The sequence below is a fragment of the Agelaius tricolor genome, unplaced genomic scaffold (genome assembly GCF_023055355.1).
Source record: "Agelaius tricolor isolate 1412-34295 unplaced genomic scaffold, bAgeTri1.0.p SCAF_1, whole genome shotgun sequence".
Lineage (NCBI taxonomy): Eukaryota > Metazoa > Chordata > Aves > Passeriformes > Icteridae > Agelaius > Agelaius tricolor.
In genome coordinates, this window is record NW_027269261.1 from 40,463,275 (window position 1) to 40,489,720 (window position 26,446).

General features: G+C 37.4%; 1 protein-coding gene across 22 annotated transcripts in view; it reads left to right on the forward strand.

Moving 5' to 3' along the window:
• The window catches only part of AFDN (afadin, adherens junction formation factor), a 115,668-nt gene extending 89,726 nt beyond the window's left edge, over positions 1–25,942 (forward strand). For 6 of the 22 annotated variants that reach the window (XM_071431020.1, XM_071430978.1, XM_071431013.1 and 3 more), the window contains 11 exons: positions 3,020–3,085; positions 3,260–3,333; positions 3,841–3,959; positions 4,996–5,190; positions 5,456–5,547; positions 5,986–6,174; positions 8,798–9,820; positions 16,180–16,314; positions 18,510–18,801; positions 22,935–23,013; positions 23,772–25,942. In XM_071431020.1, coding sequence (XP_071287121.1) covers positions 3,020–3,085; positions 3,260–3,333; positions 3,841–3,959; positions 4,996–5,190; positions 5,456–5,547; positions 5,986–6,174; positions 8,798–9,820; positions 16,180–16,314; positions 18,510–18,801; positions 22,935–23,013; positions 23,772–23,916 — 2,409 coding nt within the window. In that variant the 3' untranslated portion in view covers positions 23,917–25,942. Of the gene's footprint in view, positions 1–3,019; positions 3,086–3,259; positions 3,334–3,840; positions 3,960–4,995; positions 5,191–5,455; positions 5,548–5,985; positions 6,175–8,797; positions 9,821–11,641; positions 11,678–16,179; positions 16,315–18,509; positions 19,027–22,934; positions 23,014–23,771 lie in introns of all 22 variants that reach the window. The other 16 variants (XM_071430882.1, XM_071430941.1, XM_071430890.1 and 13 more) reach the window with 9 other exon arrangements.
• Positions 25,943–26,446: the final 504 nt, after the last annotated feature.

The window sequence follows — 26,446 nt, forward strand, 5'->3', positions numbered from 1 at the left end:
CATTTTGTTTGTGTTTTACTATTTAAAGCATTCTAGATGTGATAGGAGAAGTAAGAACGTGTTTTCTACTGGCTGATCAGAGAGATGATAAATAATTATATCAGTGCAACTCATAATCCCATTGGCCTTCAGTTCCTTGATTGTTGCTGAGCTGAGGAACCAATGTGTCTGCTTAGTTGGTTCTCTCAAGAAAGGTATTCCATGTTTCTGATGATTCTGTTAGTGTCATTTTGTAAGGGAGTAATCAGAATTATAAGCAGTTTTCTAAATGTGACCCTTTTAGATTTTTAGTGACCACGGTGTTTTTTGCTTTGTTCTTTTCTATTCTGCTGGCTTCCAGATTTCTGAGCTGATATAAGATGGCTCTGGAAACAGTGACTAAACTTTAGAAGTTAAAGTCAGTTTAGAAACCATTCTTTATGGTATTTGTGCAATTGAAAATGTTTATTTCATCATTATCTGCAATCCAATATAAGCCACTTATCATGGGCTTATACAGAAGGTTTCAACTTTGTTTAATGTGCCTAAGAGTCATAATCAAGCATGACAAAGGTGATGTATATGGATGAATGTAGCGTCTAATGCAGTAAATGAGTACCAAAGTTGTGTGATTAATTGTGCGCTGTTTTAAGTGGCAGTGCTCTTCCAAAGGTTTGCTTGTTTTTACCTAATCATGGTATGAGACAGATCTTTGTCTGAATTTCTGGACATAAGGGGAAGAGATTCCTGCTAGCATCCTTTGAAGTTAGTACTGAATAAAAATGCTGTCAATTCCAGGTGGCTTAAGAGGAATCTGATTATCCTTGGTCAGTGTGGCCTCCAAAAAAAGCTGGTGTTTGGTTCCTGCAATGACAGATCTGATGCATGAGGTTACAACTCAAGGGTGGGTGGGTGAGTTGCTGTTGATTATTTTGCCCTTTGGAATTCAAGGTTCTTGCCTTCAGGTATGCTTAGTGGCTGGAAGCATAGGAAGGGACATATAAATGCTGTCATTTAATTTTCAGTTCCCAGCTAGGAAAGGTGGTAACTGGTTCTGCCAACAGTGCCCTGGTGGGAACCAGCACCTTAGAAGGTTGAAACATTACATCGCATTTGAACCAGTGAAGTACATTTTCACCCCATTACTGCTCCAGTGTTCAGCATCAGGTGATCCATCTGCAGCTCTTGGTTTTAACTTACTTGATGAATCTTCTATTTGGTACATTTAGTTACATTACTATTATTTGCCCTTTTTTTGGAACACGTAGGAGCATGGTAAACAGCGCATACATTTAGGGCTCCTCTGCAAACTTCTGTTCCTTTTGAAAACTAACAACTTTTGGTCCATTATTGAACCTGTTATTAATACACAAGGACAGGTTCTTTCTTATTGTGTGTCACCTTGAAGTCTTGAAGAACTCCTGCTAAAAGATCTTGTGATGTCCATCTTGGAAGTCTAGGTGTTCAGCTAGATCATCCTTCCTCATATGCATCTTGGTTCCTCGGGGGAAAAACAAAGAGATTTATGAAGCATGATTTCATTTTCCATTACATATATCTAGCTATCTTCTGACTTGTGTTTCTCATAACTTTAGCCAATTTTCCTGGTATAAAGTTAAAATTATTCTACAGTTACAGCAGTGTTTCTTTAGAGCTTTAAAAAAAAAAAAAAAAAAACCAAAAAGAAACTGAACTCTCTTAATTTCTTTGTATTCTTTCTAGACAAAGAAAGTATCTGTATTTCAGTTATTTTTTGCATTTTTCCTTTTTATCCTTAAGTATGACTTAAGCAATTATTATGAAAATTTGGACACGTCGAATGCTAATCTGGAATCATAAGACTTGAAGGAATTATTTTTCTGCGTCTTTCGTGTAAACACTTGGGATTAACCTAAGACTTAATGAAAATAGGTCTTTCACTTGTGTAGAAAACCATGTCTGTGTAACACTAGCTTTGGAATAATCTTCACCTTGGTTCTTATTTTACTCTATTAAAACAATGGGAGCAATGCATGCTTTTGCTGCCAAAACAAAAGAGTTGCAAAGGAGGAGGGAAAAAAGGGAGTAAGCTGTATGTTCAACATCAAAGCAACTTGGGGGGTTGTACTAGAAAAATGATGTTACAATTAAGTCTGTGCTCTGTTGAAAATGTACTTAGCACTCTCCTAAGTGATTTGCAGAGTAAAATGGCACCATTTGCTGAAGTAGATAAATGACAAGTAATAGTCTTACATTATAAGAGACAATGGAAAGGTTTGTGATACTAACATTTGGACTGATTTGTGTGGTGTCTTGTACATTGGAGCATGTGGATGACACAACAGCATGGCTTGAATAGATGCTTCCATTCTTGTATCTTGGTATCTGTTGGTATCTGTCTTGCAATAAGTTCATTGTTAACAATCCTTTCAAAATGTAGCAGAACACTTTTGAGAAAGATGTTTTATGAACAAAATTGCATGGTTTTGCACTAGACTTAAATATTGGCTCTGTCAATTCTAAAATACTTATGTCTGCTTTACTTGTTTATGTAAAGCTAAAGGCACTCTCTGTTCCTTTACACTGGCTCCTTTACAGTCCTAATGAATGTAAAAAACCATTTCTATTCCTTTTTCATATAATCTGCAATTTACATTGTTTCACTGGGGTACAGTGTTCTCTTTAAAAACATAATACAAAGAGTTATAATTAACATGTGTGTAAAAGTGCAAATAAGTATTTTTTATTAGAAGGAGACTAGAGCAAACTTCTAAAGTATAAGTTTTAGTTAATGTATTTTTTTTATTCCAACTTGCATTAAGACCAAATATTCTTTGCTTCTAACAAAGCTTGCAGTTTTAATAGGCCTACTATTAAATTTTTCATATGACTTCAATTGAATGTAACTCTTCTCTGCATAATTGGTTTTTCTGCAGTTTGAAAATATATAAAAGTAATGAGAAAGTAAAGGTTTACTTAACCATGTAAACTTTTCTAAAGTTTGTGGAGTGCTTAAGAGATCAAATATAAATTAACTAAATTAATGCCTCTTTCTTTGTAGGGTGCTGGTCAAGACAAACTTGGAATATATGTCAAGTCTGTTGTGAAAGGAGGTGCTGCAGATGTGGTCAGTAATATTCTTAATTCATCAATTTCAAAAGTAGTAAGAGCCTTCAGAAATGCTTGAAAATCCTTTGTTTCCTAGTTTGTATGATTCACTAGTTTGTGAATGATTGATTGTTTTAGTGGAGATCATGCTAGCATTGACGTATGAATTTGCTTCTCTTGAATACGTATTTAGGATGGTCGTCTGGCCGCGGGGGATCAGTTGCTTAGTGTGGATGGTCGAAGTTTGGTGGGCCTGTCCCAGGAGAGGTACGGAATGCTTTCCTTGGTTGTTTGTATACAAAGAAAATGTTAGCTTAATAATGTACCAAAATGGGCAGAAGCTCATGATTTTTACACTTTAGGCTTTGTCTTGGTGTCTGATAACTGCCTATGGATAACCTTGGCAACAAATTCAACTGTTTGTGTACTATTTTTCTCTTCTTTTCGTACAGTATGGGTTATTTATATAGAAGAGATTGTAAGATTGTATTATACATTTGGATTTTGAACAATCTTTATTTCAGTCTAATTTTAAATACTTTGGCTTCTGACCTTTGAAGCAGAAACTGGGACTAAATAGTACGTGCCAGTAGGTATTGTCTGCGTGCATAAGCCTATCTTCTTGTCATTATATTGTAATTCTTTTCAAAGTGATTTTAAGTATTAATCTGAAAAAGAGTGCTTTGTCAAGCAACAGATTACTGATAATAAGGGTAACTAAGTAATACAGTGCCTAATTTAATTTTGTTTTATTTTCTCTGCCTTTTTTTGCAGGGCAGCAGAACTTATGACTAGGACAGGTTCTGTAGTAACACTAGAGGTAGCAAAACAAGGAGCAATTTACCATGGCCTGGCAACCCTGCTTAATCAGCCATCCCCAATGATGCAAAGAGGTAAAGATACTAATATTGATGTTAATAACAGCTTCGTAAGTCTGTCTTCTGCATTCATAAGAATGCAGAAAATATAATAATTTACAGTATCATACCAAGCATTACTATAATATTAAATCAGAAAAGAAATGTAATTGCACAGAAAAAAGAAATTTCCTTTCTTATCAGAAATTCATCTAGTTTTAAATACTGCTTGAAATTTTCCTAGTCTAATAATGAATAAATCCTTTGCACATGTACCTTTCAAAAGTTAATTATGCATTTAAACACAATTCTGATTTGAATTCATTTTTGTTTTAACAAATGGAATACAATTAATATAAAGGGCATTAAACTCAATGGCATTTTTTATCCCTTTATAAGAGCTTCTCTCCTCTCAGAATATGTCTTCCTTGTAACCACAGAGTGCAGTGTAACTAGTAGGAGAGAAATAAATGGAAACAAAAGCCCTGAAATGTATTTTGCCATTGAATTTTAATTATTTTTTTTTAACTAGAAATGTTGAAATGTATCTTCTTAAGTTTCAGTGTCTGATCATAAGAAGTTCTTGGATGCTTCTCCAATGTTTTATTTTATCATCCTAGTTCAGGGTACTAACAAAAGACATATTAAAGTCTAATATAAAATAGTATTGTAAAGGAAACAATTTTGTTAATGAAGACATTTTCTACATACAGTACCAGTATAGGAAAGAATGGGTTAAAAGAACAAATCCTTATTATCACAGTTGACACCACCATCCCAGATGCCATATGTCCCAGTCATCCAGAGACCTCTCAGTATAACATATTTAGTTTTTCCAATTGTTGTGGTAGCTTGTCAGAAGTTCTTTTGAAGAATACAGATGGAGGGAATTCTGTACATTTGATAGAAGATTGGGATTACATATTTGAAGAAATAAAGATTTTTAAATCTAGCATTTGCTTTACTGGGAACTTAATTTTAAAATATAAGCTCAAGGTAGCTCTGGTTTGAAAAAAAATACGCTAGGCAGTAGTTAAGGGAAAAGGAGAAACTACATATCCAACTGTTACAGTTTCTGACCGCCGTGGCTCAGGTAAACCCCGACCAAAGAGTGAAGGTTTTGAGCTGTATAACAATTCCACGCAAAATGGATCACCTGAGAGTCCCCAGCTGCCCTGGACGGAGTACAGTGAACCAAAGAAGCTGCCAGGGGATGACAGATTGATGAAGAACAGGGCTGATCATCGTTCCAGTCCCAATGTAGCAAGTAAGAAAAGTTATCCTTCTTTTGGGGATAGATTGCTCCTGCAGTAGTTTTAGAGGCTGTTGTATTCAAAAGGGGGTGACTGTTTTTAAAAATGGATTAAGTTTAAAATACCAGTGTAGTGGTAACATTTGGAGCAAGCTTCTTGCTAGAACTACTTAAAGACAAAATAGTTATTTTGTGAATACTGTTACTTTATTAAGTCTTTATTAAGGCCTGTAAATTATTATTAACAGTCATGTAAATGCTTCCTTTAACTTTCCAACAGATCAGCCTCCAAGCCCTGGGGGAAAGAATGCTTATGCATCTGGAACTACCACCAAAATAACCTCAGTCTCTACTGGAAATCTTTGTACAGAGGTCAGAAATGGCAAGCAAAATGCTGGCTATTAAACTTTCTTTATCTATTAGTAGTGTCAGTGGGCTTGAGTCAAATCAGTGTCTTACTGAACTATTTGACCACTGTGCTGTTGCTTGTGACTGGGTGGAGTTTTGCTTATTACAGCTAATGAAAGGTTTGGAAAGTTTTCATTGATTTCATTAAATTTTGTTCATGAAGTTGTCCTTGTGATTTTTAGGTTTATTACAATGTTGCATACTCACTTTGAGACCATAAAAACATGAGTCATAGCCACAGTTATATTTGATACTAGGCAACCTCTTCATCTCCTGTCCCAGATGAGTAATGCTCTTAGGAGCCAAAAGAAAATATTTGGAAAAAGCATGTTTAGAACAATCTTCAATACAGATCTATGTGATTAGAGAATCCTACCTTGGTTTTTTTTCTCCCTTTTTCAGGAAGAGATTCTGCCACCACGACCTGAAGCTTATCCCATCCCAACACAGACCTATACTAGAGAATATTTCACATTTCCAGCTTCAAAGTCGCAGGATCGAATGGGTCCAGCTCAGAGTCAGTGGCCAAGTTATGAAGAAAAACCACAGCTTCAGGCAGAAAGTAATCATTCTATCAATACTACCATGCAGGTGAGAAGTAAATTTTTTTTCAGTATGAGGAAAGAAGGAAATTGCTTGCTTTCCATTCCTGGGCTGCTAGAGACTTTTTTCAGAATAGTCAGTTCTCTACAACTATACCATAAGATGGCAACTGTACTTTTGCCAAGGTGGGCTTGAGTTCAGGAACCCTATGGTTTGGGGTTTTTTCCTTCGCATTTTGCCCGCCCCCCCCCCCCCCCTTCCTTTCACAGAATTTGTTACCATGTTCTGCAGACCTGTTATCTGGGATATTTTAATCCCCCTGTTGGAGATAATGGGGTGTAAGTGGTAGTAGGGTTCATCATGTAAAATGTTCTGTGGCTTTCTGAAAAGCAAACTAAATCTCCATTCTTCCAAGAAGGTTGATGTGGAAAATTGTTTGCCTGAAGGGTGTGTTATTTAAGCGATAAAGTATTAAAATTGAAATAAAACAGTTCTTAAGACCTATCCAAGGTGTTCACTGAAACACATTCCCTGTTCCTAGTTAAAAAAAGAAATGTATAATTTCAAATCATATCTATTATCAAAGTGTGGATGCATCTTGACATGGAATGAATTTACACCCATTGTACTTTTAGAAATTCAAACACAGTGCTGTTCTGCTCCTTGTAGTGAGAACTTCATTCAAATCCATACAGGAAATTAAACCTAGATCTCCTAAATCTAGTTACTGGATCATCTTCTTTCTCTAATCTACCAGACTTAAAAATATAGAGAACTTTTTTTTTTCCTTGCTATTTCTGAATTAGTGATAAGAGCAGAGCCTTACACCAGACTTATCTTTTACTTTTGGAAAAGTGTTGTGTAAATTAGCTTAAGATTCTGTCTAACTAAGCAAAGAAAGAATTGTTTATAGGTTGCTCACACATGCATGGGCAAGTGTATTCAGTAAAAAGTCACTTTTATTTTAGTGTTTTTTTAGTATTCTAGAGAGTAAAATTTTTTTAACAGCCCAAATAACAGCTCGTTATTTGGGCTGTTAAAAAAATAGATGTTTTGCTCAAAGTCAGACAGTAATTTTGAAAGGGAAATGCTGCAAGTTGAACAACTTTACCAAATAGATACAGAAATATTTTACTGAATTTCCATGCTTAACTCTTACACATTTCATGATTTCGTCTCACTTAATCTTAGCTGCATAGCTAACATCTACATGCTCTCTGTCAGTGATGGGAGAAAGGGAGGTGGGTGTCTCCAGAGAACGGTTCCTACCCATTTTTCTTAACTGAATTCTATGATAATTGTTGCCTGGACATGCATCTCTCCCCTGCTTAAAACAAGTTTGAGTAGCTTAGATGAGGTGGTTAAAACTGGTAAAGATGAAGCCCATCTATTAAAGTTGTTGACAGACACTGAATTTGAGCTATAGCCTTAAGGCTGAAGGCAGGACAGAAAAGGAATTTTGCTAAAGCAAAATAGAAGGTTTAACTCCTTGCTAGCACTGAAAGTGTTAATAGGTTTTCCCTGCCAGACAATAGTTCTTTTAAGTTGAAAATTAGAAGAAAACAGAAGAAAAACTTTTACAAAAATAAAAAAAAAAATACACTTTAATCTTTGCAGAGAAAACTGAGCTTGTAAAAAAAAGCTGCTAAATGTCTGTTTTCTATTCTGAAGGCATTAGCAAACTTTGGCTAGGTGCATCTGTACAGCAAATCTACCACAAATAACTTGTGTTCAGCTCTGTTGGACTAATAGAGCATAAAAAATACACTTGTTCCTCTCAAAGAAGGCATTCTTTAGAGGTCATAGTTAAGGTCATTGATGGAGGAAGATAAAAGGAGTTTGCTTTGTTAGTCTTCTCTCAGTTGTTGATAATTGGTGCATTATGTGTTCAGTGCGTAGCAGTTCCTAACATTCAAAGTATGAATATTTGCTTCAAGAAAATCATTAACAGATTTAATAATCCTGGTTTATGGTCCAGTGTTCCTTTTCAGGTGGTTGTTCAGTGCAATGGGACCCAGAGCTTCTATAGAAAAAGACTTGGTGTTGCACTAAAGTGACAAAAATCTCAGACCATTATACTCATGTTCCAGGAGCAGGTAGAATTAGATTGCCTGCCTCGATTCTGTACCCTGAATTGTGTCAGTAATGGGAGCTTCCTTCAGGGCATCTCTCCTGCTAATGGAGGAGGGTAGGCAGAGGCATTCTTCTCTCTCTCTGTCTGCAGCCTTTGTGTTTGCTTTCCCAATAGGAAAAATGTTCAGTGAAGCCAGTTGAAGTCTGAATGGCAGAGCTGGTATGACTGAGTCACTGCTCAGAGCTACCAGAACTCTCATACTCACACAAGGGGGAGGGGCTGTCAGGGATAGTCCTGAGAAACTGTGCAAGCTGGGGAGGTTTTCAGCTTAAACAACATTTTGCATTCATCATTCCTCCCAGTCCAGTTACCAGGTAGTTCCCAGGAGCTTACTAAGTCTTCCATTGCTTGAATGAGTTAAGAAGACTGAGAAAAATATTTTATTGTTGGTTTTGGGAAACCTACTGGGTATGGAAATGCTGAAATTTGTTAAAAGTAATTACCTTCAGTAATAAGAATGTGTTTTTGTAAGCCATTTTCAAATATGTTTTAATGTGGATGGACTGTGATACACATGACTTGTTTAATATTTTTCAGCGTGTAGCTCGTTCTCAGGAAGAGCTCAGAGACAAAGTTTTCCAGCCAGAGAGGAATCGTTTGGAAGTTGTCATACGCAAGGATGTGGAGTACATTGATCGGAAGTCAGACAGCGATCAGTGGATGAATTCATCTGTGGATTCCAGCACATCTAGCCAGGAACACCTGAACCATTCCTCCAAACCAGTGTCGCCTGGTTCTTGTTTAACTAAAAGTGGACCTGGCCGTTGGAAAACTCCAGCCACTAGCCAGCCGACTCCAGTGGCCATTTCCCAGCCCATCAGAACAGATCTTCCCCCTCCACCGCCACCTCCTCCAGTGCATTATGCTGCTGAATTTGATGAACTACAAATGGATTTGCCTCTGCCTCCACCTCCTCCTCCAAATCAGATAGGAGCACAAGCCTCCTCCCAGGTAGCTGCTGCTGAGCGTAAAAAAAGAGAAGAGCATCAGAGGTGGTATGAAAAGGAAAAGGCACGTTTGGAAGAAGAACGAGAAAGGAAACGTCGTGAGCAGGAGAGAAAACTGGGCCAAATGCGTTCTCAGCCACTAATTCCTGCTCAGCCTGTAGTTCCTCCCGTCTCCCTTCAACAAGTGAAATCAGAAAAGCCCTCAACTTTACAGAGGCCTCAAGAAACAGTTATTCGAGAGCTGCAGCCCCAGCAGCAGCCGCGGACTATTGAGCGGAGAGACCTGCAGTACATTACCATCAGCAAGGAAGAACTGTCCTCTGGTGATAGCCTCTCTCCAGATCCATGGAAACGGGATGCGAAGGAGAAGCTGGAAAAGCAGCAACAGATGCACATCGTGGACATGCTGAGTAAAGAGATTCAGGACCTTCAGAACAAACCTGATCGTACAGCAGAAGAAAACGACCGCCTCCGCAAACTCATGCTTGAGTGGCAGTTCCAAAAGCGACTGCAAGAATCAAAACAAAAGGATGAGGATGATGATGAAGAAGAGGATGATGAGGTGGATACTATGCTCATCATGCAGCGACTGGAGGCAGAAAGAAGAGCAAGGGTAAAATACTTTCTAGAAAAAAATACTGTAAATTTCTAGCTTGGTGGGTTTTCGTGCTTTGAGTGTTTTGATGTTCCTAGACAGTAAAGGAGGATGAGACTTTCTTAAATGGCTTGAATTTTAAAATTAGTAACTTAGAGTGGTTTCATCAGTTAAGTAATGTATTGTGAAAATATTGAAGCTACCTTTTATAGAATTCAATTTTAGCAATTGAATTTATTTTTCTGGTTTTGGGGAGAGAAAAGTTTCCTTTGGATAAAGGTTTTTTGCCATGTACCTCGAGTATGGTTAGAAGGTAAAATATGTTAAAAATTTGCTTGGAGAAAGGTAAGCAAAAACATTAGAAATTATGAAAGTTTGTAGGAGAATCAGGAATAAAAATAGTGTGATTTCTCCCTCTCCTCCCCAGTGTATTTACCTCTAAAAGTTTTTATTTATAGTCTTGGGTCATGAACACAGACACTGAATGCATACTGTTTCCAGGGAGTAGTGAGCTGAACAGACATTCCAACTTGCTGGTCTGATACAGCTGCTACCTCTGCCTTTAACACCCCTCAGTGCTGACCGCAGCAGTGGAGGGAGCATTGCTTGAGCTGTGTGGTATTGGGTGGTGTAATAGCTAATACACCCTGTCTAGAGCTCCAGCTCCTCCTAATCTGAGGCCTGGATTTTTCATGGTGTCCAGTTTAATCAGCATCTGAGGTTTGCTTACCTTAGCTTCAGTTCTGTGAAAGCTCATAATATTTGTAATAAGATAATACAACTGAACAGTTGGTTCGGTGAAATTTTTAACCATTCTTGCTGGTGGCTGTTGTCTCCCAAGACTCTGGTAAATCTACTGTTATTGAAAAAAGTGTCTATAGGAAAATCTGTTCTTTCCTGAATAACAGCATGGATTCCAAAATTACATACCAATAGCTATGCTTTTCCAGGCTTAAAAGCTAGCTCTGTAATATGTTCAGTGTCTTCTATGTGTTTGTCTTGAAAAGTTGACTTAATTCTGTGATAAGCAGTATTTAATTCCTGAGAAATGTTTGGACATGCTTGTTTTGACATTCAGAAATAGCTGGTGGCTTGAGTGGGATTTGAGTTCACGATTGTTTTGGCAGCTTCATTTCCTAAACTTACTCTTCTCATATTCGCTGCAGTCTGCATTGCTTTCCTTTTTTTTCCCTTATGCCTAACTTTATTACTGTGTAAAAGAATAGATACCTCAAACTTGGAAATTGAAGAAAGAAAAAGCTAAATATGTATTCAGCAAACAGGTTTCCCTAAAGTCCAGTATTGCTAACAGGCAATTTGTGGCACAGTAGACAGTTACCTATGGGCATAAAAAAAAATTAATGTGTAACTGCCATTTTAACAAACAGTGTCTTAGAAATTTTACTGTGGCGAGGCTAAGAAAGCCACGTGTTAATGAAAAAAAAAAGCCAGTTGTATTGCATAACAATATTAGTCTTCTCTGCAAGTGCTGGCTTTAAAACACTATTTGTGCATGAAGTTCTTCCAGCTTTTTGGAACATTTTGAAACTAAAAAATAACAGTTGTATTGAACTGAATTCATGTTTTCATTTTGATTACATTTCACTTTTAGAGATGCAGTTAAGTAGCATCTTTGCGGAACTACTGAGGTGGATTATTTGGATATTTTGGATTATTTGTTTTAATTTCTGTATTTCACATTTATGTCCATTCAGTTCCTCATTCTAAAGCAGCCAACTAAACAAATAAAAGAAAATGCTTTTGAAATAACACATGTCTAACCTATCTTTATTTACACTGTGCATCTTTCTTTTTTTTCCCCTTTCTTACTACCTGCAGCAGACTGCTGTGCCAGCAATCTCTGTTCTAGATTTGGTATGTTTGTTTCTTTCTCTTCAATATCTCTTTCCCATTTCAGTTCCTTATTATTATTAATAACCGCCCTATGTGCTTTGGATGATGATCTGGCACCTTTAGGTGTTCAGAGATCATTATGATACTGTAAGCAGTCAGTTAACTGCAAGCATGCATTTGAATGTTTTCAGATATGGTGATTCCTTTCCCTGTGTTTCCTTCCTCTTAGATGTTGTGTTTTGCTTGCAGACTTGATTTGTTTGTTGCAGCAGTGATCTAACATAAAAACTGTATCTACTGATTTGTGCAATTTTGTTTACAAAATCTTACTAATAACTTTGAATGAACAGGCTGTGAGGTAAGATTGCTTCCTTTCCCTTTTGCACCCATGCAGGTTTTAGAAGAGCTCTAAGAACATTTCCTTTACAGTTTGAAGGGAAATTGTACTGAGAGCCTAATAATACAGCATACTTCTTCAGCACATGCTGACACCCTGCTGTTTGCAGGTGTTACAGGTGTTTGGTTTTGGCAGGTTAACATAAAAATGGATTGTAAACTCAGAAATCACTTCCAAACTGATATTTCCAAGTTGGTTGCATAAACATGCAATCGTTAAATTACAATATAATTTCAGTTTCAATTGATTAATACTATTCTCTTGCATCTAAAACATGACAGGCTTTCAAACTGGAACAGTAATTGCTATGACTCCAGCTAATTTTGTATTTTATTGCACTCATTGGGCATGGAACAGGAGTTTTGTAGTCTTCCATAGCAAAAATACATCCCCTTCAAAGTCAATTTCTATGTAATTAGTGTACCAGTTCTAAAAGAAAGGGGATGTTAGTAAAATTTAATTTGTGCTGCTTGGAAAAACTGTCAATGTGTCGGTTCAAAATATGGATTTGAACATTCAGCACTGCTTTATGAAAAAAAATCACCTTCTAAAATGCATACTTCTTATAAAATCTAAGGTGCTCAGTTTTGTATCTGTGTGCTACGTGAGTGTTAAACAGTTTACAGCAGTGGAACAGGTGAAGCATTTCACCTTCTTGAATTTAAGGACAAGCCAGGAGTCATGGATTTTTCAGACTTAGTATCTTATCAATGTTTTCTAATTACTACCTGTATTTTTTTGCTCAAACCTTGATTCCTGGAGCTGCAGCTCAATAGATAGAAAGCTTTTCCAAGCAGACAGCAAACATCTGGATCTTTCAGCAACAGGAGGTTGATGAAGGCAGATGGTATCACCAGCTTGAAAAATGGATTAGACAAATACATAGACATCACGCCTGCAAACAGCTGCTCAGAGGATTAGACAAGGCTGTACCAGCTGACATCTCTAGCAGTGTGCTAAATGCCAGGGGAATGCTAGAAGAAAAGGCCAGGCTCAAGTGCAGCTCTTTTTGCCTTGGTCAGAGACAGAAAAATACTGGGCTAGATGGATGCATGGCCTGAATCAGTCAATGATTTATGATGTTCATAAAATTAGCTTTAAAAAAAGGCAGCAAGCTAATACTAAAATAATTGAACACTACACCCAGAAAATACCACTTTTTCATAATTTCATGATTTTTATCCTATTCACATGACTTTTGAGACATAAATGCATCTAAACAATGCATTGTATATACTTCATATACCCAAGTAATTGCTACTTTGTTTCTTAAAAAACCCCAAAACCAACAACAACAAAACTTTGTCTTGTTTGATGCTTATTTTGTATGTCTAGAGTGAGCATGGTTGATAGCTGTTCTTCTAATTACAAGGCTGAAGGAAGGTGATGAACAGTTAATACAAGAATTGTCAGCTTGTATTAGATAGTGTTTGTTTTTTCAATTCCCCAGGACCTATGAGATCTGACACAGCTTTTTAGCTGTCGTTAAATAAATAGGTATAAATTTAAAGTTCTCCTGGAACATCTTTTAGAGTGTTATAAGCAGTACTTGGAGAAATTAACGTTTTTTGAAATTTGAGACTTCCTGGATTTGAGAATGGCCTGCCAGGCCTGTGGATATCTTAACATTCCTGATAGGATCGGCCCACTGACCCCTTTACCAGGAGCAGTAGCTTGGAGGAAGGGTGGACTTCTCTGCCCTCCGAGGTGTAGGAGTAGTGCTGCGAGTGATGTTGGCAATAGGGAGACAAAGTTGTGTGACTGAGCAAATGGTTGGCACTTTGCAGTAGAGCTGGGTCAAAGCAGGGGAGAAGAATTGGTGCTTTGTGCTCAGCTGCTTTGCTCGGTTACAGCTGGGAGAATGCTCTTCTCCATCACTCTGGCTGTACAAATTAGTTGTTCTTCCCTGTTAAAATATAAGCACATGGCTTTGGAGGAGATAGTGGAAGTACAGAAAATGAGGTGAAAACATGACTTTTAAACAAGAGAGAAACTGATTTGGATAGAGAAGCATCCAATCAAAATACTCAACCTGGGAATCTTACAGCCCTCTCACTAGAAGTGAGAAGCAAAGCTGATTTTCCTTTGCATCTTGAAAATTTGGGGTGAAGTTAGAACTGGGTACTGTTGAACACACAGAATTACAGACACATGCCTGCAAGTGCTCTGGCATATCTCATCATCCTACCACTCCTTGCCTTGGTCTGGGAATGCTCCAAAATAGAAACTAGTTAGTGATCATCAGGAAATGAAATGTCATCTCTTAATAGTTTCTGTATTCTCATTTCTGCCTTCCATACAATTTTTAGCCATTTTCCTATAGGTATATTATGTCTAGAATAGCCTCTGACCTGAATACAGTTGTCTTCACAATTCTTACAATTCCCATGTTAACAACAATTACCAGGCGGGCAGCTTGGTAACTTTTGCCTTCTTTCTTTAGTTATGGTCAGAAGACAATTAAACAAACCAGTCCTAACTTTCTCTACAATTTAGTTGGAAATTCTTTACCATTTAAGTGCTTTTGAATAGGAATATTTGCTGCTAAGCAGTAAGGCATCCATACCATAACCTGGGAGCAATAACTGCCATGTTCAGGGTGTTTTTCTAATATAGTTGGGACAGGAATTTTCCTGTATTTTCTCACTGTGCAGTTTTTGCTTCCCTTTTTTTTTTTCCTTTTTTTTTTTTTTCATTATTAGGAGGAAATGACTTCTCTTGTATAAACTCTTGTGAATTTCTAGCTGTATTTCCTTTTGACAGCAATATTATCTCCTTTGTTAAAATAATGTTTTTCTAATAACTAAGACAAGAAGTCTTAATCCAAGCAGGGAGTTGGTTAACTACTCTGTTCCCTGCTCTGCAGTGCAAACTGAGTTTGATCTTTATCTTTGTTGTTTTCAGTTAGGAATGACAAAGTTTTAGCCCTAAATAAGGGGAATTTACTTGGAAGTAGCATCCTCTAAAATACATTCATCAAATTAAAATGAACAATGGGGAGAAATAATTGGAAGAAAATTAGCCAAACTGTTTATACTTTTTTATTAATTAATTGGGGAGGAAGATACTTGCATGAAGGTTGTCCTCACAAAGTCTATTAAGATTTAATTTCTCTTTCTCTCTTGTACTGCTTTGTGTCTTAAGGGTCTTTTTCTATAAGTGAATTTGGATTGTAACATAAAATCCAGGAGTAGAAAAGTATCCCTGTTACATGCAGTTTATAGCAAGATCAAATCATTTGTTGATTTATACTAATAAGGATTTTTAAAAAAAACTGTGTGGAGGGGAAAAAAAATTACTTTAAAACATATGCAACAGTAAGAAATAACACAGCATGTAGTCTAGTTAATTTCTACTTGTATTACTGTGCTAGTGAATATTCCTGTCCATCAAGGACTTATATACTGCTAGCTTTAAAGAATCATGCAAAGTTTGGATAGTGCTCAGTTTTCCTATCTGTGCAGCATCACAAACATATATAAACCAGTATTGTCTGTTAGACATGAGTTGTTCTTGTGAGCTGTTTCATCCCAGTAGTCAAAGGTTTTCTTTCCTTCACTCTCTGCTTTTTCCAAAACCCATCTGCTGCAGATATAGTGGGAGATTTTATTTCCTGAGACTATTTGCAGACTTGCTGAATGAGCCTGTTACTTTAAATGGATTGACCCTTTGACTAATGAGTCATGATTTTCCGGTGCTTGAATTCTAATCCAGAATTAAAAAAAACAATTGACTGCTGGAGCTGTGGACTTTTGGTTCCAAGTATTTAATTTCATTTTACTGTACCTATGAGACTATGGTTGTTGAAGCTCTTTGGAGCATGAGTCACATCAGTCTTTTACTGGGGGTTCATACATGACTGCTAAAAATGTCTCCCTGTGAAATTTGTGATTTTATGTATGTAGTTCTGTGTGCCTCTCTTTTGCTTTTTCTTTCCTTGGGGATTTTAGGCAACAATGTAACAAAACATACTTGTAATGACTGGAAATTGTATTGATGGATATGTAGCATAGCATTTTCTGCTGAATGAGTTATTTTTAGATGCCAGTATTTAGTTACATTTTTAGTTACCTTTTTGACCCATCTTGCCCATGTGAGTGACCAATTAAAATTGTGTCTCTGTTAGTTACAGGATGAAGAACGCAGACGGCAGCAACAATTGGAAGAAATGCGGAAACGAGAAGCAGAAGACCGGGCCAGGCAGGAAGAAGAGCGCAGACAGCAAGAGGAGGAGCGGACCAGGAGAGAGGCTGAAGAAAAGGTTGTGGTCTTCTGAGTGCCACAGGGGTTCTTGCAGGCCTTTCCTCTTCAGCCTGCCCAGTACCAGCTCAGTCTTGGTTCAGCAGGGTTTAAACACAGTAGCCCTGGTGATAGGGATCATGGCCCAAGGCTTCAACTTGTCTATCCAAACCAAAAAGGAATTAAAGAAACAGCCCATTCCTGCTGGCTGGAGTTGACTGGTATTGCAGAAATAGTACTGCAGGCTTAGTGCCTGACAGTTCTTAGCAGGGGTGAGGCTCTTAACTTCAGAGCCTTTCTGAAAATTACGGAAGAAATCAGGTACTTCCTGTTTCCCTTCAGCTCCCATCATAAATTGCATACCTTTTTTATTATCATGGCTCAGTTAGTGCTATTGGGTTTTCCTATGTCCCAGTAGATGACACTTACATATTTCTGTAGTATTTTTTAATATAGATACAGAGAGAAGCATGAAATGCGATGGAGTAGTGATGAATATTCCATATTGCTTTTTATGTTTGGACTGTTTGGAGGGAAGTGGTTTCTAGAAAGCAAGTAAATAATTTTAGCAGATAAGTATGCAGTCAAATTATAAAAATTCAGGGCTGTAGGTTCTGCGAAACATTATACATAAATATGAGAAGCTTAACTGATCAAACTAGAAGACAAAGCAACTTATTTGACTCAGCATGTTTCTTAAGACCTTTTTGTTCCTAGAGAAAGCAGTTACTTCTGTTCAGTTTGCCTGTTAGTAACACTGACTTGAGAAAGAAGGCTGGCTTTTAAAGTTGTTCATCTTGGAAGAATGAGCAAATACGTTTAAAAAGCCCCCAAACTTTAGATGCATTAACTTTGTTCATTTATTTTTCAGGCTTTGTTAAATTGTTTCCATAAACAGTATGGTTGGATGAGTGGAAGAGGTGGTAATAAGAGAGAAGTGAGGAAGGTGTATCTGGAGTGCGGAAAGGTTTTAGAAGTAGACTGTAGACACCTTAAAAAAATGCAACCAAGAGAAAACAACTAACTATGGCTTTCTTAACTTCTGAAAACGATGCAGCCAAATGACATTTGGATCACACTTGAAAGAGTTTTCACTGGCAGATGTTGACTAAGATACTTCTACCAACTCAGAACTCAGTACCATCAGTAAAATGGTTTTAGAGAGTAGTACAAGGAGATGAGTTTCATGTCTTTGCCACAGATGAACAAGATCAGAGCTATTTATTATTTTTTCAGGATAACTGACTCAGTATTGGACAGATAAACATTGAGGTGGATTTCTTTAAACATGTGGATTAAAACCAGAAGTTATGGTTATTTCAGATGCCATATATTCTCAGCAGAAATTATTCTATGCTTAAACGCAAAGGGTTTTGTAATGTACATACAGTTCCCAAATACACCTCATTTGTTATCGAACTACTGAATAAACCCTTGTATTAATTTACAATGTGTCTGAGACAAGAGCTGAACAGAATTAAATGTTATTTAGTTTAAAAACAGAACAGTCTTTTTAAGCGGAAGAATACACAGAAGGTATTTAATGACCTTTTCAATGGTCAGTAACCTCATGTAGATATCATTACCATCGTTTCTGTTTTAAATGTCTTTAACAGTATTTGTTTGATGCCTGTTTTGGAAAAATTCTTCGTAATAATTTTTTTGTGTGAAAGTAGTTTTCCTGGTGTTTATACTAGAAACTTGGTTAGGAGTCATCTATTCCAAGGCTCTGTTGACTAATTTACATTGTATAAGCATGAAACAAAATCACAAAGTTCCTTTTTTAAGGCGGTAGTTAATTTTAGTTATATTCCTCTCCCACAGATTCTCTACAACTTTAGTAAATCTGCACCTTATTAACTGTAGTTACAGTTTGAGTAATAAATGTTGGAATGCCCTTAGTTTACACAGGCAGTTGCTTTAGTGACCACAGGCAGTGGTAAATCTGTAAATAACAGCTACACTGTGTTACTGGATGGCTGCTGGTTTTTTGCAAATGTGACAGTTTGACCACTGGCCAAACACCAGTGTACCCACGAAAATCATTCACTCTTAGTAGTAAATATTCTCTGTATGAGTCCATATAGATGCCCTGCTTATAGCCAGAAAAGGAGACAAAAAAGATTGACGGAGGATGTTTGTAGCTAAGTGATAGAAAGCTTAAATCTCGTGGATTGAAATGTCTGACCCCTGTTTCTGTTTCCTCTGGGCTTTCAGAGGCGCCAGGAAGAGGAGTATTACAGTCGCTTAGAGGCTGAAAGGCGCAGGCAGCACGATGAAGCTGAGCGAAGATTGCTGGAACCTGACGAGCCTGGTCTGTACAGACCTCCGCTTCCACGGGAATATGAACTCCCATCCCCAACCCCTTCATCTAACGCTCCTCCTCCCCCACCTCAGCGAAACACCTCTTACCTCAAAACACAGGTCCTCTCCCCTGACACGATTTATACTGCCAAGTTTGTTGCTTACAATGATGATGATGATGAGGAGGAGGATTCCAATCTAGCAGGTCAGGATAAGTACTCCAGCACAAGAAAATCCTATGGTGACTTTCCTCCTGCCACCCTTAAGCCACAGCAGCCCTCCCGCCAGCCTCGCCCAGTTTCAGATGGCATCTTTCTTTCCAACTCATTCCAGTCATCTTCTGTCAATGCCAACAGTACTACTGTCAAAAAAAGCCAGCCCCCGCCCCCATCAAACAAACCAAGTTTCATCCATGCCAGCAGCTCTAAAGGTAGAAACAATGAAATAAATCATCTCTTCAAAGCTGTCCTTGTATTTTCAACTCCAGGGCTCTAGATTTAATCACTTATTTTGTGATTTCCCCCTCCCTTAATCACTATTTTCACTCTGGTGATCTAACTTAAATCTTGATATTAATATGAATCCTTCAATTTTTAATTATTTTGATCTCTCAAATTTTCTTGCTCTTTACCCAAACTTTTCAAAAGCAAAAATTCCATCTTTCATGTATGAATCAGAAATGATTTTAACTGCTACTCAATCAGTTTGAAGTACTGTTGGTTTTGGCTTTCACTCTGTATCTCTAAGTGATTTGTTTTGTATGACTGACTGCTGTTTACTCAGAGCATCTGGAAGTGCACCTTTCTTGAACACAGGAAATCTCTCCTAAAGGGTTCATGGACAGATCTTATCTTCTGCTTTGTTGTTGGTACCAGGGTTCTCTCTCTTTTAATAGTGTGTGCAAATGGCTTTAAAAATTGTATTTGTAGATGTAGATCTTGAATACACAAGCACCAAGAGAAATACAGGTCTTGCAGTTAGTTTCATGTATTAGGCACCATTCCTGAATTTCTGGTTTGTACAGTGCAGTTTCCTTGCAGAGAGACAAAAATCTAAATTTCATCTTAGTACTGTTTGTTTTCCTCCTTCCCTTCTATACCTCTATGTTTCTTTGACCCCTCATCTTGTTGTTGTTGTATAACTCCAAGCTAACCATAATGAAGTTTAATTTCAGTTAGAGTTCTAGCTGCCAGTAACTTCAGCACCATATTTTACCTGCAGAGTACTAGTTGAACTATACTCTTGAATTCAAAGCTAATTCAGTCCAAAGTCTGGGGATTTTTTTTAAACTGATGCTGTATAGGAGTAATCTTGTATACTTGACTATTTGAGTATGTCTCACTCTGATAAGATTGCACTTTATTGATATAATACTTTGTCTTTAAACAGCAGCATCTGCTGGTACTTCTACATTTGTTTTCTTCTATGTTCTTTTGAAGGTGGTGGCCATGACATTCTCCTAGTTTATTCTTTTTACTTACACTGGCAGTTAACAAGTGCCTGACAACCAACTCTATGTGATCAATTCATCCTTTTAAATTGAGAAAGGTAGCAAGTCACCTGAGATCCCAAGGGAAGGTGTTTATGCTGGCTTCTAGCTGAATGATCAACTTGTTTGCTGGACTCAAGTCTCAGTGGCACAGATGGGATCCTGTAGTGTGTTACATCCCTCATCACTTTTTTGGCCACCTAACAAATTGGGAAAATCACTCGCTTGCTTTATTCAGCAGTGTGCCCTGGGCATTGGGAGGATATGAGCCTCCAGATAAGTTCCATCTATTAGAAGCACTTCTAATCCAGCTGCAATAATATGTGAATCTGATTTAGGATATATACAAAGCCACTGAACTGCTTGTCCACATCCTGTTCAGTTGAGGCTCAAGTCATCATTTTCCAGCAATGAAAATTAGCATCCTTTCCTTTGCAGGGCAGATTAGCTTCTGCTACCATTGAACTGCTTCCAGTGCTGAAGAGAAGCTCTGCACTGTATTGTGTAGTTTTTAATATTACTGAAGGGACAGTTTAGCTCAGTTATAATTACTGTCCCACTGGTGCAGCTGATGATCCACTGTTTGTGGTCAGCACAACACCCAAGTTGCATAAAAAAAAGTATCTACAGTGATTCTCCTGTAAAGTCAGGGGAAGCCTGGTAATTTATGCTGGTGTGGCCTATGAGATCTCAGGACCTAGTTGTCTCTGTGATAATAGCCTCTCTTTTCAAACCCACTGTCACTCCTCTCTGGCTCTGTAATAGGTTCTGAATCTTAAGGGAAAGTGAGGGAAGGTTTTAGCTTTTCAGTGTGATTTCATTAGACTGGAGTATAATTCTGGACTCTACCTGCTGTGTACTATCATAATGCCTACTACCGTGCACCAGAAATCACTGATAAACCCACAGCCAATTTTGTACCAGAAGAACTTCAGCTTTTGAACACCAGATATCACAAAGAATTAAGAATATTCTGAAAGGGCAGGCTTCTGACATGAAACATGGGTACTTTATGTCTGTACTTAATTTTTTTTCGTTCAAAGGATTTTCTTGGAATTCTTATTTAAAATTGACTGTAATAAAAAGTAAAATGTGCCTTCCATCACAGCATGTAGGCTTGCAAAAGCTGTTGCATCCCTTCCCTAGCTGGCACTTAGAAGGCTGTACATGTAATCAGTTAGGCAACCCTAGAACCATCAGTCACTAGTTGTCACCACCAATCTCCCTGCCTCCCATCATCCACAACCCAGAATGCTATTTAGTATATAATTGCATTTCTAATCCTGCTTTCTGTTAATATTAATTGAAAAATGAATCTCAGGAAAGTGAAATGTTCAGTGGTATTGTTTGTGCACATTTGTTTTTCGTGGAAAACAATCGAAAGGACAATTTACAAAGATTTGGTTAGGGTTTTGGTAACAATTAAGGAATATTGTAGTATGATGCTTCGCCTTTAATAGCCTAATTCATAAGCCATACAACTAATTCTGAATACTCTTATTTCATAATTTTTAAAATAGCCATGAGAACAGGTTAACTTCACTTGATTGCTCAAGCTTCTCTGAAGACTGCCTGCGTAACGTACAAAGCCGTTTGCACAAAATGCAGAATTCACTGTGCAGTTTGACCATCTCCCATCTCGCTGACTCTGTTACATTCCTGTCCTTTACAGCTCTTTCCTGTTCTGAGTGTTAACTCTAGTGAACCATGCTTCTGCAAATTTTGCTCTCGTGCTTTCTTCCACTGGGTCTTTAAGGACCATTGGGTCTGTCAACTCACTAAGGAAAAAGTCAACACCCAAATGAAAACCACTATCCAAATGCAAATGAAACCTTGTGGATCCAGCCACAAGCTTTTCAAAGTAGGGAAGGCAGTACTTACAGGAATGTAAGACTCACAACTAAGAGGAAAAAAAATCTTTATATGCCTGGCATACCTAGTATGATTTGGTTTGCTGCAAATTTTTGGTGGAAAAAATTTGGCCTACAACACATTAGCTAAATTGGCTTATGTGTTCTAGCCTCACTCAGAATTACTGAATATTTCTGAGAAGTTAGATGTACCAGTGGAAGAAGCAAACATCTCCTTTTGTACCAAAGAAGGTTCACAAGACATAACATGAACAATATTAAGATCAGAACTGTCTGAAGACAAATCTGAGTAGTGTGCTACACTTCTTTTTACTCTTTTCATGACAGTTATTAAGAGAATATGGTCTTAAATGTAAATTAAATTATTAAACTTTTGATTGGAAATAAAAGGTTTTGTCTTGTGGCCTTTACAAGGAATTAATATAATGTGTAAAACCTGTGTGTTATATCAACTTAAAGGTGCAGTGCTGCAGGACTTGAAATTTAAATTCAGAGGCGGGAGGGAGGCCCATCTTCTCAGTGATACAGTTTGTGTATCAGACTTAACAGGGACTAAAATTTTGAATCTGCTGAATTGCAAAGATGGTATATACTAATCTTTGCTTACTTTTAGCCTCAGAAAGAGCTACAGCTAACTTACTTCCTGTGAAGTTTGTCACAGGATAATGAAGAGTGTTGCTCTTTCTGTTGATCTTCTTGAACAGCTTCTAGAAGACTGTGATTTGGCATGTGCTGGACAATCTAAACAAAATGGGTTTTGACTCAAAATTAGGAATTAAAAAAATAGCCCATTTGAAGAGGGTTTGAATTTAATAGTACTGGGATTAAATATGCTAGAGGTCACATGACCTCTGATTATTTATGATTCTCATTTGAATTGTTTCTTGAAAGAAGCACTGCACCTTTTTGAAGGAATACAGTATAAAACTTCTGTGTTGTTGCTGCTGTCCTTAAACTTAGTTCTTTCTTTTGCATAAGGAATAAATTCATACACTGGATCTACAGGAGCAGCTGCTGGGGACGTTTATCGGGATCCAAGAGACAAGAGATCTAAAAGGTGATATACAGGAGTCCATTGACTTCTATACAACTAACTTGGCTAGCTTCTGCAGTATTTTCTGTTGTCGTCGTTGTATCTCTGGGGGCTACTCCAGAGTTCTGCTGTTGGCTCTGTTATGGGTTACTATAAAACACAATTAAGTTCTCTCCACAAGCCCTTAGATGATCTGAAGCACTGCTGAATAGCAACGAGTTTTGGCACTACAAGTAAACAAAATGATCGCTGTAAATGAGCAACTTCACCTGGTTTAGGTGTATTTATAAATCTGAACAGTACCTCCGCTGTGGGATTCTTACAAAACCTGTAATAAGCATTAAAGATTTAAGCTGTGTATACATCTCATACAGGCTTTACCATGTAGCATATTGATGATGGGACAAGAAAAGAACAAGAAAAGCACTTCCAGTGCTATTTCTTAGAAATGTGCCACCACAGAAAACTGCTTTAGTTTAGCCAAAGCAGTAATGCTGTGCTAAAACAGGCAGAGCCTTGGTTTATAACCTGCCGTTCATGTTGAAATTGGCAAGCATTTCCATTTATTTTGACACGGAATAAATGGTCAAGTTATGAATTTCTCTCAAGTGATAGCACAATGTCAGAGTTAAAGGTATGTGTGAGAAACAAAACCTTTCAGAACACAGTGGAGACTGCTTTGCTGTAGTCAAAGAAACTGTAATTATGTGTCATCAAGAATGATTATGTTTAAGGATCTTATAGATGAGAATTATAAAAAATATTTTTTGTTTCCTTTGCAGTCAAGATGCAGATTTACCTGGAGCACCAGAAAACCTGACGTTCAGGGAACGCCAGCGACTTTTTTCACAGGGTCAGGATGTATCCAATAAAGTAAAAGCTTCTAGGAAACTAATGGAACTGGAAAATGAGTTGAACACAAAATAAGATTAAAGCACCTTATGAGATGTAATGGATGGTCTCCAAATTGAGGGATTGAGATTGGGGGCACACTACTAAGTATGAACAGAAAATGAATGTTTTCTGAAAGGAGTGACTTTGATTCCTCTATATCTAAGACTGTTAATTAAGACTTAGAGATGTTGCAATAGCAAGAAAACCGATTACTTTGCCAGGAGCTTGTGGTTTATACAATGAAAGCACTGTAAATTTTTAAAGATGCGAATCACGTGAAGGTAACTTTTTTTCTGTTTTGGGGGTAAAGTTCTTTTGCACCAGACCAAGTAGCACTTGTCAAAGATAAGTTCTGTTTCCTGGTGTTTTACAGACACACTTTTGTTTTAGCTGCTGAGCAGAGAGAGTGAGAATAGCTTGAACTGCCTAAACTAAACTGTGCACTAGAAATTAGTATTTTAGGTTGTTTGACAAGAAGCCAATGTCTGGGCCACCTTAAATAAGGTTTCATATGCAAGTGTGACATACTGTATGGTGTTCATAGAAGAATCAGCATATCAATACAGATCTTACCATTACTTAGTACTGGCATAACACGCATTCTCTAGATAGAATCTCGGAATAAAAATGTCTCTATTCCTATGTATTTGTTGGGTCTAAAATGGATGCCTAAGATTTTATCTGTAGTTATGGAAAAGTCTACGTTGTTGTATCCCCATTATATGTGCTTCAGACTTTGAAATAATTTGAAGATAACAACCTTTGGATAACTGTTTCACTAAAAATTACATAAGCAATAGATAGTAGGCTACACTTAGTGGCCCTTCATCAGCTAGGACCAAAATGTTACTAGTGTGTTAAAGGCAAGGATTACAGAAGGTGAGCAGAACACGTGGGTATGTTTTCTGAGAAATTCATTTTAGAAGTTATTGGGCAATTAGGCCTGGAACAGCATTGATAAGTCTGTTATTATCAGTTCAGCAATAGATTTTTTTTCTATGGAGATATCAACTGGCATATTAAAGAAGAAGACTGAAGAGCAAAGCATCAAATACAGTACTGCATTCTGGAAGTGGGAATGTTCATAAGGTCATTAACAGAGCTGGTGTGCTAGCAAGGAACCATCCCTGCTCATGCTGAGGAGCAGTGCTAGCGAGCTCCCATTCCGTCTAGCTGGCTTTACTGACATCCTATTATGGTTGTACTGAAAGCCTTTTTGGCAGTTCAAGCTATTTTTTCACACTGTTATAGCCTTATTTAATTTTTAATTGTTAATCTTTTTCCTCCCACTATTTCCTCAGCTATGCTTATGTGGCTGATGATGTTGGGAATAAGGACCTCATCAGAGTCTTTCTCATTGTGTGATGTTAAGACAATATATATTGTGATTCCAAACAAATTTTCTATTTGACAAAGCCCTTTACTGGCTTTAGATGATTTTTTTTCCCTGTATCATATTGTTCTCTTATAAATATATATTTAGGGATTTGTGCACACTTCCAAATACAAAGGGGTAGACTTTCACTGCCTTAGGAAAGAAATCACTTTTAATAAGAGTTGTATGATAAATAAATGCAAGTTAATGAAAATTGGAGTGTAAATATTTTTTACGTATTTCGGGTTTCTTATTTGAAAGTGTGCTTTTACCGTTTCACCTGTTGAATATGAAGTAGAAGATTAAACTGGTTCAAAGTGTTAATGAAGGATCTGCATGCTTGCTATGTCTGTTCATCAGCAAAAGCAAGCCTCTCCCAATTTATCTTGAGAACACTAGCAGCCTTACAGTGACACATTTTTCTTGAAGAAAAAAACTTATGCTGTGGCTGAATTACTGTTGCTGCTAGACTCTGAAAAAGGCTTAGCAAAAAAGTACCTATAACCTTCAGTTGAGTGGATTTGGCCGCTATTGGGCATTCAGGTCAAGTGTGAATATGTGTAAAAGTGCTTTTCATATTTGTCTGTGCATTATTTGAAAAAAAACATCAAAACTGCTGTAGTTTCCCATTTCTACTGTATTTCACTTGCAACCTATTTTTAATAAAGTTTGTATTGTATTTAACTTTGCATTTAATGTTTTTTGTATTCTTATTTATTTCTGCATTACTAACAACAGTATACCAGAGGGGCTCTTAATATGTTTTGCCTTGCCTGTCCTCTTAAAACATATTTATGAGCAAAGTCAGTGTATCTCATATGAAAACTTCAAATTAATTTTACATGGAGAATCAACAGAGGCTGACCTTCACTAATCAGAGAGGAGAATTTCTTAGCCTGTTTGATACCTATAGTGCTGACATGAAGGAAGTGATTTTTACAGCTTAACCAGCAGTTTATGAAGTTGTAAATACCAGTGGTGTTGATCATACAGACTCGTCACACTGTATCTGTATCTTCCTCAAGTGCAAAGTTGTTTTTCTAACAGCAAAGAGGAACCTAGAACATGGCATCTTTTGGAAAAGTAAATAGTGTATGCAGTCTCCACTGTGATTGCTGTGGTTAATGGGAGTCAGCAGTTCAAACTCTGCTTGGGGAGGGAGCCTGCCCCAGTGAAGTGCTGTAGGTA